This window comes from Pleurodeles waltl, chromosome 8 (assembly GCF_031143425.1).
Source record: "Pleurodeles waltl isolate 20211129_DDA chromosome 8, aPleWal1.hap1.20221129, whole genome shotgun sequence".
NCBI classification, from domain to species: Eukaryota; Metazoa; Chordata; class Amphibia; order Caudata; family Salamandridae; genus Pleurodeles; species Pleurodeles waltl.
Genome location: NC_090447.1, coordinates 1,391,363,784 through 1,391,376,881, shown reverse-complemented (window position 1 = coordinate 1,391,376,881; position 13,098 = coordinate 1,391,363,784). Strand labels below are relative to the sequence as shown.

General features: G+C 45.2%; 1 protein-coding gene across 2 annotated transcripts in view; it reads left to right on the top strand.

The window, feature by feature from the left end:
• Positions 1 to 3,313: 3,313 nt before the first annotated feature.
• The window catches only part of DEUP1 (deuterosome assembly protein 1), a 214,781-nt gene continuing 204,996 nt past the window's right edge, over positions 3,314 to 13,098 (top strand). Inside the window, exons 1-2 of one of the 2 annotated variants that reach the window (XM_069202448.1) lie at positions 3,349 to 3,432; positions 5,147 to 5,215. In XM_069202448.1, the coding sequence (XP_069058549.1) occupies positions 5,172 to 5,215 (44 nt within the window). In that variant the 5' untranslated portion in view covers positions 3,349 to 3,432; positions 5,147 to 5,171. Of the gene's footprint in view, positions 3,433 to 5,146; positions 5,216 to 13,098 lie in introns of both variants that reach the window. The other variant, XM_069202449.1, reaches the window with a different exon arrangement.

The following is a 13,098-nucleotide window of genomic DNA, read 5'->3' as shown; positions in this document are numbered from 1 at the left end:
GAATTTGGTGGTGGCCCCATCTTCCTGGGACCACCACAAGCCTGTTTAGGGGACCATCACCCGGCTCCAGCCCCACAAAGCATGCTAGGGCGGCCGCATTTTGAATGAGCGGCTCTCCCGCTGCACCGGAGAGAGCTGCGTTGCTGCCCAAAGCCGATGCTGGTCCCTGGGGGGTGCCAGTCCCACCCGGGCACACCCGCACAAGGTAAAGTCTCCCTCGTTGGAGGGCGGCGCAGGGAGCCCACCCCTGGCTGACCCTGCCAGCTCCCCGCACGGCCAGCACCTCCGTGTGCTGCCGCGGGAGCCGGCCTTCTCTGTGCTGTCTGCCCGCTCCTTGGAGGTTCGTGGCTGGACAGGCCGCTTAAGGGAGTGCTTCCTCCCTGTAGCCTCGGGGCCCCGGGATGGGGTCCGGGCCCCTCCTTTTCTCCGCGGGGAGCGCAATGCGCTCCCCGATGCCACCATCTTCTTGGGGCCCCGGGATGTGGTCTGGGGCCCCCCCGGCCAACCTTAACGGGAAGCGCGACGGTGCTCCCTGGCTTCTGCTTCGCCACCGGCTCCTCCACAGCCGGCGGCCATCTGGCAGGGTGCGCGACAGCACCCCCCCACTCCTCATTCTTCACGGGCCCCGGGATAGGGTCTGGGGCCCCACACATCAAATCTTCGTGGGGAGCCCGACAGCACTCCCCGACTTTACTTCGACCGCAGGGGGCCCCGGGATGGGGTCTGGGATCCCTACCCACCGCGGCAGGGGCGTGCGCAACGGCGCCGCCCCTCACGGGGCCCTGGGATGGGGTCCGGGGCCCCTTCCTCTTCCTCCTGGGGCAGCCCCTGAGCCCTGGCCCACCCTGGGGGCACAGTCTCGAGCAGCTGCGGAGCCCCACACGCTTCGTAGCTGCTTCTCCAGAGGTCAAAGGTTGCCATCCTTTTTCCGTGGATATCTCAGGCCCCAAGGGCCGATTTTCATCATTCTTGTGTCGTTTCGCTCTTGGTGACAAGCCCTTGCCACCAGGAGCACTCTCCTCAGACCTCCTGGCCTCAAAGGGTCCCAGATTATAGGAAGCCAGTCCCACTGACTCCCTGTACCAGCCTTTCCTCTGGGTTCCCTCGTTTCCTTCTGGGCAGCGTGTTCTCCTTGCACTAGCCCAGTCCTTCAAGCAACTAGTCCTCTTTGGGGGTAATGGGGCCAGCTTGCCTGGCCCTGGCATTCGCCTCGCTGGCCTGGAATCCTTCAGGGGCAGAGTCCCTGCCCCAAGGGCAGTCAGGAGGTTCTTCCTTCCAGTGGTCCATGACGCCCGTCTGCAGTCCCAGTGTCCAGCAGTGAAGCACAGCCAAGAGAGAGAGCTCCCCCCTGTGCAGGACCTTTTATGTGGGGGTGGAACTGTCCAGCAGGTCTGCACCTCTGGCCCATCCAGATGTGCCACATCACTTCCTTGCCCCCGTCCCCTCCTTCTTGCACAGTCTTCAGGGATAGCTCAAAATGGCATCCTCCAGGAGTTGGTTGCCACATGTGCTCTGAAAGCCTCAGCCCCTCCTCACTGACATTCCTCGCAGTGCCTCTCCAGCCTGCTTCTGGCATGGGATGACAGCTGGCTGATTGATGCCAGGCCCTGCTCAAGCAACTGGACAGACTAGTAATTGGCCCTAATCCTGAGCTGAGTCAGAGAAAGGTGACATCCATAGATGACCCATAAGTTGTACAACTATGCTCTTGTAACCTACTGCATCATTCTTTTCTTACAAGTTACAGTGTACTTTGGTGTGACTCTGGTCTTGATGGACCCCAGAGAATTGGAGTTGCACCCTAGGCCCTTCTTTCCCATTGACATTTAATGGATGATCCCCACAATGCAAATACCTTAAGCACACTGACATTGGCATTTAACTGAGTGTCCCTACAGTGAAAAGACAATAAGCACACTGACTCTCCCTCACATGTGTACAACCTTCTCATGAGACCTACTCCAGGTCACCACCCACTCTGCATAGTTCATCCTGCACCAGGTTTACCTAAGTGCAGTTCTTGGGCTGCGCACACCAGGAATCCTCCTCCCACAGCCATCACATGGGTTCACATCCATGTGCACACATGATCACATGTAACCCGCCCGGGGCGACCTGCCCTTGCTGTGTCACAGCAGCCTTTCCCTAGCACGGCGGCACCGGCGATAAACACGCGCGGTCCATTTTACCATGAGTTTACTGTGTGTGAGTCCCCTCATAGGAGGCTCCCGCACAGTAAAAAGTCAAAAACTGGGTGGTCAAAAAGCGAAAAATCAGGGCAGACCTGATGGTCAGAACCGTCCTCTAACAGCCTGCGTTAAATAAAACCACAAAAAATAATAAAATAAATACAAATAAATTAATTACAATATAGGAAAAGGCTGAAGCACCTCGCTGATAGCTAGTCACCATTATAATTATAGCAGCTCTGAAGCATAACGACACGGTTTATTATACCACAGCAGACATCATTAGAAGCACTGGCACTGCCTGTTATAAATATAGTACCCTCCAGAGAAGGGCTGGCACTGCCCTTATAGGTATAGCATCCTCCGGAGAAGGGCTGGCACTGCCAGTTGTAAGTATGGGACACTCCATAGAAGTGCTGGCACTGCCAGTTGTAAGCATGGCACACTCCTAGCAAGTACTGGGACTGCCCGTTGTTAGTAGCCCTCCAGGGAACAGCTGGCACTTTTAGGTAACATTAGACCCTTCCATCCCAAGCCCAAACCGCCCAAATGAAGATCACTAGAGAGCACTGGAGAGATTGTGAAGAGATGATATGAGATGCCTAGTTCCCGCACGATAGGTCCCCGGCATGGCGGATGGAGGAGCAGGGCATTTCTGCCTAGTGCCCTCAAGAAAAGTAGGGCCCAGCACGAGAGATGGATGGTGGAGGGGCGGAGGGGTGGGGGTGTTCTGCCTAGTTTCCTCAAAATAGGGCCCCAGCACGGGAGATGGATGGTGGAGGGGCGGAGGGTTGGGGGTGTTCTGACTAGTGCCCTCAAGAAAAGTAGGGCCCCAGCACGAGAGATGGATGGTGTAGGGGCGGAGGGGTGGGGGTGTTCTGCCTAGTTTCCTCAAAATAGGGCCCCAGCACAGGAGATGGATGGTGGGCCCTTCTGCCTAGTTTCCTCAAGTGAGGGTCCCCTCCAGGAAGGTGGGATGAGCTGCCCTAGCCCCGGCTCTTTCACTCTTCTTCCCAGTGGGCCTCGCCTTTGCTGCCTCCGTCACTATGGCACCGGGCGGCGCTGCCGGCGCCCTTGTGAGCGCCACCGCCGGCCGGGCTGGCGGGAGCCGGGCAGGGGAGCGCGGGGAGCCGCCGGCAGTGTGGGGAAGGCTGGCGGGAGGGGCTGCGCGGCTGGTGTGTGAGGTCCCAGAGCACGGGGCAGGACGGCAGCAGAGGGACGGCAGCTGGTGACGGCAGGGCAGGTGAGAGGGGCGGCTGTCCCCAGGGAGCACGGGGCACAGGTGGGCGCAGAGAGGGGACACGGACTGGCAGAGAGAGGGAGCAGCGCTCGACAGCTGGCGGGGGCCCGGGCAGCGCTGGGAGAGTGCACCAGGGGCCCGGATACAGCTTAGCACACGGTGGTAGCAGTGAGGTGCCATCAATCTGTCAGGATAGCCTAGGGAATACACGGGGCACAGTGTACCTCATGTCTGTACTGCTGTCTTTAGTTAACTTTTTGTATTTACTAGTTTATGCAAATACGGTAGAAGACAGGAACACTGAACTGTTCTCATCATGAAATACAACACTTTTCGGTACTTTGTATGGCCAGGCACTTACAGGTACCGGGTAAGTGCACTTCTGAATTTGAAAAGTAGAGGACCAGCACTTGTTAGTAAGGATAAGTATTTGACTGGTGAATACTGAGACTTCTCTATAGATATGCTTCCAGATCAATTAATAATTAGGATATATTTTTCTTCAAATGGAAAGTAATAGAAACTAGAAGAACCTTTCATTCAGCGCTTCCAGGGCTTTTTAGGGGAGCCGCAGGCAAAGAAAACTTCTGGCACAAATGTACTGCTTTGTTTATGCCAGAGAGGTTCGAGTTCATGGACATGCCCCCGTGTCGCCCTTTACTGCACACCGTAGGAGTGTTTATCGAATGTAAAGTTTGAAAAGCAGTTCCAAAAGGAGGAATATCCATCCGCTCTCCACCTTTTATCCCAGCCCCGCGCCCCGCCAAATCACAGTTTTTTTTCCCGGTGTATTTTGAAAGAGTATTAAAAAAACACCATGCTTTAATATAGTCGGAAAATCCCCAAGCGTCTGCCGCTCTGGTTTCAGAGGAGTGGAGCGATAACTTTTTTTTGTATTTGAAAACATTTCCAAAAATAACCACCTGTAACAGATTTAAAATAGCAAATTCTCTAATTGTCTTTGATGCAATGAATTTAAGCATCAGTGCGACTTTTACCAGAGCTCTAGGCATATTTTCATCCGGTTTGCCTGCCTTGTCTCAGTACTGTACATACATATTAATGCACACCTTAACCCGCTTTACCTGTCTCGTGGCAATAACATACATGCGATAATATAGATGACTGCGAATAGGCAAGTAAAATGTACTCGCGATGTCAAATACTCCTTGAATATCTCCTGCTTAGAAGTACACCAAGGGGCGCCCAGGCAGCCACCTCATGCCTGAGTGCACACAGTTTATACTCAATCATATGCTTAAGTGCCATAAAAATTGGGCACATAAAGGTAGCCGAGATCTTCTACAAAAAATAACACGAGACGCTTTAACAATTAGAATAAAATACAGTCTGCCAGGTACAATGGGCATTTCTTTTGTGCTGCTTATTATTACTGAAAGTGGTAGGGGACAGGTGTGCTTTCTTTAAGGACAGCGAGGACACACCCAAACATGGCCCCTGAAATCAAGAGACTCGCGTTGAAATCATGAGAGTTCTCGAGCCTGTGCTCGAATTGCTGAGTTGGAGAATAGTAGAATGTTGACTTGCCAGGATGTCACAATAGATGAAGCCCGTCAGACGATTCCATGTCCCACGTGTGCACTGAGGCAGATTCCACCAGGGGTTTAGCGTCAGAGTGGAAGGTCACAACAGGCACTGGCCACCAGCATCTTTGGGGAATGGTGGATTTACATTTTGTCTTTCCCCCCTTTGACAGACTTGAGAAAAAGGCAACCAACGGTATGACGCAACAAATGGAGACCTTTGGGCAGTTCTTTCGTCTGAGGTAAGGGTTCTACTTCGAGGAAACTCTAAGCAGGTCTCATTGTGGATTGGGACAGCCCTCTGCTCTGATGACTAGTCCCTGTAATGTCCCGTAGCCACCTCATCAGGTAGTATGGAAAGTCTGCCACACACAAGCTTAATGATATGATACATTTTATTGTCATTAATCTGAACACCTGGAACACTCAGTAATCTGCTCTGATGTTTCTCCTTCCTCTTCTGAGCGCCTAGAAGCAATTCAGTTATGTATTAAAATAAACATAAATATAAACATACATCCCCATCCCCAATTCAGCCTCTCCTGATTGACTGCAGCCCTGCCAACTTGGATTTTTTTTTCACAAAGTGAGAGGGGGTGGGGCTTCGGAGGGCATGGGAACTGGAAATGTGGGAGGGTACCTGTAAATGGGACCTCTGTTTAAGTCTGTCACAGCCCAGCCTAAGCTGCTATGGGGGCTAAAATGGGAGTGGGGCTTGGATAGGTGGTGGCCACACCTACACTTGCCATAATTGGGGACCTGGGGAGGTTCTGAAATCTGGACAGGTTGTGAAATTCATGGAGAACCATCACACACGAGCTGGAAACCCACCTCACTTTGTGCTCGTCATATGATATCCATTTTACACCGGATGACTGCGTGAAGAGATCTGATATCGTGTGACACATGGTAGCATTAGTATTTGGCATATCTGTGATTGATTGATTGATTGATTGATTGATTGACAATAGTTACATAGCACCCACCATCTAAGAGATATCCTGGCACCAAACCTATAAATCTTCCTACTAACAGTGTATAGGGAGTTTATAAAACGAGGAAAATGTAATGAGCAGCATTATCCAGAATTAGATAGCCTGGTATCAGGGTAACCCTAGTTGTACCAGACCTAGCTTTGAGTGAGATGTAGGTTTTCGGAAACTTGCAGAAAAGGAGGTGTTTTTTAAACTTTCAAAGTTGCATAATTTCACATCCAGGCAATGACTAGCATCCATTGGCAGCATAGTTGGTTGTAAAAACAATTTGCAAAAGCGGAGGTATTGGAGGAGCCAGTGGAAGAACATGCCACACAGGAGTGGCGTATCCTGTACAAGGCTCGGTGCCTTTAAGGCACTCTTTGCTGGCACTCTTTATAGTATCCACCTGGGATGCTGTGGTTTCTTTCCAGAACCAATTCACCCTTCCCGGAACTTGACATCTTGGAGTTCTGAAAGTACTTTTTTAGGGACACCTAGATATCTTATCTCTGGCAGGAATGAAGTGATTGCTGTAGAGATACCGCAGGAAGCGGGAAGTTTACAAATGGAGGTTTTATTTTGTAGGTACAACAGGAACGTAAAGATACAAGTGGCAGTAACAACGGCACACTTATTCCACCTCCTTTCTATCTGCTCCCAACAACCGTCTGCCCCATCCATCCCCCCAACATTCCACCCACGTGCATACCATTATTACATACACAAAATTCTATTGTCATAGTAACACATATAACACATCTTTCCCTTTACACAAATAAATAAATTAAATAAAGCATTAAAGCCTAATTGACAATAGAGTTTTGGTGAAGAATCACTGTAGTAACGAATAAGAATGCAATTTAAAACATATGTACCTAAGGGGGTTTCAGTTTCATCCTACAGATTATCCTGGACATAATCTTCTAACCACCTAGGTGGCTTCCAAGGTATTTTGCCATTGCATGGAACCATGTCATTCATGCCATCCATTGCATTTCCATCTACACCACTACTTTCAGCACCCTGAGAGTCATTAATGATCTCTTCAGCTGCTTTCCTAGGGTCAACTACAGCGTCTTCTTCAGATAATACACACGGAAACGCTTCACTGTCCGATGTCAATTCACGCACACCATCATTAATGTTAGGATTGCTAACATCTTCAAGAGGATCCATAGTGTTAACTTGCGATTCGTCATGCATACTCTTCCACAACTCTGAAGGCCCAAGGGCAATTCTGTTTAGATTTCACACTTTACCATTTCTTAACCTGACAGAGTTCCTCAAAACGTCCACTAGTTCTTCCAGTTCATAAAATTTACTAACTCCTTTCGCCACATGTCCTGGTTTCCTCACACGGACCCAATCCCCAACTTTGACATTTACATATTTAGTACTTTTCTTTGAGTCAAAATATAATTAGCTTTTCTCAAGATTGGAATTGGTCCTGTCTCTTGCATCATGTATCGACCAATCTACGATCCCAGAATGAAAAAGCCATTCAGGGTTATATTTAGATCTTGGGGTTCATTCTCCCTCTCATCATTACAAATGGAGAAACACCAGTCATTTCATTAATCACAACTCTATATGCCCGTACAGATTTACCAAGTTGCGTAGTCCAATCAATGTTGCTTGAAATAGCTAATTGATTAGCCCCTTTGATAACACGGTTGAACCTTTCAACTGTACCATTCCCACTAAGATTATATAATGAGGTGGTCTTATGCAGTACCCCAATCCTATCAAAGTACACTTTAGCTTTCTTAGATAAAACCTGTACACCATTATCACTCAAAATAGTGGTTGGAATACCTTCTGAAGTAAACGTTTGATCCAGAAACTCCAAAACAGAATCAGTGTCAGCTTGATCCACAACCTTAAATACAGGCCATCTTGAGAATAAATCTATAAGAACTAATACATACTTTTGAGGAGAGCCAATGGGACCCATAATATCAATAGCCACTGACTCCCAAGGATACTTAGGGTTGGATCCGATACACATCGGTGGTCTGAGAGTTTGAAGTGACTTATCAGCTCGTACACATTCAGTACAAGATCTGACAAACCTTTCTACTTGAATATCAATACCAGGCCACCAACATTTTTTTTTATAGCTGATTTGGTCCTGTTGATCTCAAAATGTCCCTCATGAGCAAGATTGATAACCATACCACGTAACCCTTTTGGTGAAATTACCCTTTCTCTTCTCAGAAGCATACCATTATTTTCCGAAATTTCAGAACGGACTTCCCAATAAGGCTTAACATCTTCCTCTAACTCATTCTTATTTGGCCTGCCATTAACAACATAATTCAACACCTTCTGCAATGTAGTATCCTTTCTATATTCTTCATTCCACTCATCCATTCTCACAGCAGGCGTACCAGTATCATTTACAAGTGCTACCTGAAACCCATTCCATACTTCATCCTCACACTCTTTTAACATTATCGGCATTCTCGAAAGGAAGTCAGCAAAAACATTTTGCTTTCCTGCTACATATGCAATCCTATAGTTAAAATCTTGTATTTGATAGACAATCTTGAATCCTAGCAGAAGCTTTGATAGTTCCCTCAGTTGTCAAAATCTTTACAAGTGGTTTATGATCGCAATGTAAAGTGTATGGTTTTCCCCACAAAAATGCTCTAAAGTGTCTCAACGCCCATGCACATGCTACAGTTTCTTGTTCAATAGTAGAGTACTTTTCCTGCGAAGGGGATAAGGATCTGCACGCATAAGCAATAATATACTCATTCCCATTCGCATCAATCTGGGCGAGAACCGTCTCCAAACCTTTGCAGCTGGCATCTGTGGTAACAATGTTTTTTGCAGATGGATCAAAACTTTTTAAAGAAGACATTTGCAATAGCAAGCTTGAGATCACAAAATCCTTTTCACACTGTAATGACTATTCAAATTTGTTCTTATTCTTTAACAATTGACGAATATGGAAAGTTTTCTCGGAAAAATTAGGAATGAATTTGGCACAATATTCAGCTAAACCCATAAAGGAATGAACATCATCTTTAAAAGTAGGAGTGGATGCCTCCACAACTGCTCTGATTAAGGAAGGTTTTGGCTTGATCCCATACTTAGTAATTACATGCCCAAGGTAGTTTACTTCATTTTCAGCAAAAATGCATTCAACAGTCAAATCTCTAGAATCTAAAATCTGAAGCACATGGTGTAGAATTTTATCATGGTCAGTCTTAGTTTTGCCGAATTACAAGGTATCATCTTGAAATTTTTTTACACCATCAAGTTTTTAAAACAGCTCAAACATCAGACGTTGAAAAACAGCTGCTGCTGATGCAAGCCGAAATGGCATACGTTTGACCTGGAAACAGCCATCACGGATAATCAATATCTTTTTGATTCTTCAGACAATGGAATCAGGTGGTACGCAGAAGAGAGATCAATGGTGGAAAATGCATGTAGCACCATTGGGAGATGCAACCATCTCATTGATTTTAGGTAGTGGAAATTGGTCAACCATAATGTTATTATTTAGATGCCGTAAGTCCACACATAGTCTAATTTTGCAATTTTTTTTCGTCTAGCTACCACTAAGGGAGATACCCCATCAGAAGCTTCTACAGGCTCAATAACCCCAGAAGTGACCAATTTAGATAATTCCTTTGAGACTTCTTCACGAACCAAAAATTGTATTTTCCTAACTTTGTGAACTTTAGGAAGGGCTTTTTCTTTCAACACAATTCTATGCTCAAATCCTTTGAGTTTACCTAATGTATTGCTGAAAGCACTAGGGAATTCCTTCAAAAGCTTTTCCCCAAGACTTGTGCCTTCATCAATAATTAGCACTTGTTCCTTACTGTTAGGGTCAAGAACTATGTGAAGCTTTCTTTGATCAACACAACCAAGTACAGGGGGACCTTTTTTTGCTATGTAAAGTTTTCCATGTGCTGATCTGTGTTTAAATCTGAAAGGTAATCATCTAAACCCTAACATGTCAATGCGTTCCCCACTGTATCCTTCCGGATTGATATCAGAAGGAAGTAAATGTCCACCAATTTTATCCACAAATTTAGTTTTCCACAGATCTTCATTAATAATAGTATAGGGTGAACCTGAATCAACAAAAATCTTTAATTCCACCCCACAAATAGTTATGAGACATTCAGGTTTAGACTTCGGGTATTCGCTACTGACATTCAAAACCAAATTGCTGCACAAACTGGCTACCATTCCAAGTTTTGTTTCATCGTCACCATCAGAAGTAATAGAATCATTTCTGTCAACATCGCAAACCCACTTAATACTATTCTTCTTCTGGCACACTTTGGCATAATGGCCCATAATACCACAATTACTGCATTTTTGTTTAAATGCTGGACAGCTTTTGCTATTAGCTAAATGTTCTTTGCTATCACAGCGGTTACATTTTGGTTGTTGTCTGGTTTTGCTTTGATTGTCTCTTTTAAAGGAATTGTAAGTTGTCTTACTTTTTAACCTGCAGACATTGTCTACCTCTTTGAGTTCTTTTTTTAATTCCACGGCACGTCTACTTGATATCTCAGCTTTACGCACAATCGCCAAGACATCATCAAGAGCATAGTCAGCTTTTATCCATAATGACTCTTGTATTGCTGGATTGCAAGCATGCATAACTACTTGATCCCTTATGAGTTCATCTTGTAAGGCACAAAATCTACAATCCATTGCCAATTTCCTTAGGTCAGCAACATAATCATCAGTAGACTCCTCTTTTTCATGCTTCTGTTGGAAAAATTTAAATCTAGTAATACCCATGCAGACTTTAGGTTTAAAATGTAAGTCAAGGTCATGGATTGCAGCATCAAAAACATTAGTGTCTCCAAATATAGTGGTTTTGGTAATTTGCAAATCATTTTTCAGTCCTTGAGGACCGAGAGAATGTAATAAGATTCTTTTCATTTGTTCAGGTGATGTTTTATTAAGTTCATCTATAGATTGAATGTAGTTAAGAAAATATTCTTTCCATTCTCCCCACTTCATTGTTGGAGAACACCCTGAAGGCCAAAAAGCTTGAGGGGGACTAAGACTGAAGCTTGGAGCACTCATATTGCACTCAATATGCAGTCCAATCTTTGCCTTTAAAAAAAAAAACAGAACACAGTCCTTACAGTTTTTTTTCTAATTAATTAGGATAAGAGTATAGAAGCTTAGTATGTAAATATAGACGAGTAAGTTAAACGATGTGCCCAAAAAATAAGTAAAAACAAAATGCATCAATATCCATTCAATATTCTTTTTAGCGCCGTAGCCCAATCCAGATGCTATTTAAAGCAGTAAGTATCCTCTTTAGCCACGTTGCCCAATCCAAGATGGCGGCGTGTAAGGTCACAGAATATGCTCGACGTGACCCATTGTGAGGAAATCATGCGCATGAACACGCGCTGAAGTCATGCGCTCGAGAGCCTCAGCTGAGAACGAGTCACGCGCTGGATGTGTGCACAGTATGCGAGCGCAGATTCTCCCCGCGCGGCCAACCGTCGGCGAAGGTAAAATAGTGAAAACTACCTTGTCGGTATGAAGTATCTTGTGAAATACATGCGCCATTGCTAGGTTGCTTGCCATACGATGGAAGATTAAGCAGATGTCGAAACAAGTGTAGAGCACACAGTTTGAAGGTCTAAATTCACTCCGCTCGTCGACACATTGTAGAGATACCGCGGGAAGTTTCCAAAAGGAGGTTTTATTTTGTAGGTACAACAGGAACGTAAAGATACAAGTGGCAGTAACAACGGCACACATATTCCACCTCCTTTCTATCTGCTCCCAACTACCGTCTGCCCCATCCATCCCCCAACATTCCACCCACGTGCATACCATTATTACAAACAGAAAATTCCATTGTTATAGTAACACATATTACAATGGCGTTGATGAGACTAAGAACTTGTGTTGTGATTGGTTCCTCAGTGGAGTTACCTGTATTTCTAGCATAAGATTCCTTTTGAGGCACACATGTTTGGTGTAAGTAGAGACCTCTCTTTTGACTATTACAGGTTTTGCTTGTGGGTATTTACATAACTATTCGTGCAAGTGGTTGTAAAATAGCAGCTCATCTTGCATACCCAATGCTTGTACTTCCTTCATACCATCAGTGGTTGAGTGTCTCAGCACTTTCTGGGAAAATGCTGTTTGAAACAATAGCTGTTTGTCATCTGTATAGGAAAGCAGAGCAAGTCCCTTGTTTGATAATGCGTAGAATGTTAATGAGAATATGCGGTAGAGTGTGCCTTCCGTGAACTGACAAGTCTCTGTTGTTGCTTGGGAGAAGCTCCATAGTTTCACACTTTCTTTTATTTTTATTAGGGGATTTCAAACATTATTAAGACTTTCTTGCAGTCCTGTTATTGACTCCATGTAGCAAGATGAACAAGAGGGCCCTAGCAATAGCACATTCTACAGTTTCTCATCTATAATATTTTCTATGATATTTTTGATTCTGTATAGTACACTGGCTAGAGGGAAATCTATAATAAGGGTTGGCTTGAAAAGAGATTGATATTGTTTTTTCAAGGGTGTTGTTATAGTCTTAGTTGTGGGGCACTTTTCTGGCAATACATTCTGTAGTACATAAAGTTTTAATACTGGAGGACTACTATATGTTAAGTACAACCTGTACATATTTACAGTCCAAATGTTGGCACTGAGTACACTTCTGCAAAGTGTGTATCTGAGAGAAGAATGGTTCTGGCTGTTTTTTTATATGGAGACATTCTTGCAGTATCGTACGAGTGCCAAACAAAACATCTTTTTTTATATACTATAAGGAAACAGTTGGCAAAACTACTCATTCTTTGACTTTCTGTAAATGGAAGTGAAACTCTTCCCTGCAGAGCAGAGCACAAAATAGAAAATGTCTCAAATAGCACAGATACTGCTCAAAATTACATCACATGGAGTGGCATTACAGGAAGTGATGACATTGTCTTATCCCTCACTTTAAAGAAAATTGGCTTGCTTAACAGGTGCAGTCTTTGCTATGTAGGGCACACAAATATTAATATATGTATAAAATGCATTTATTTATACCCATACCACATATACATGTACAACTACTTGTCAGTGAGTGAAAGGCAGAGTATGGGGGTCATTACGAGTACTGTGGACGGTTTTGACCATCTGCCAAACTT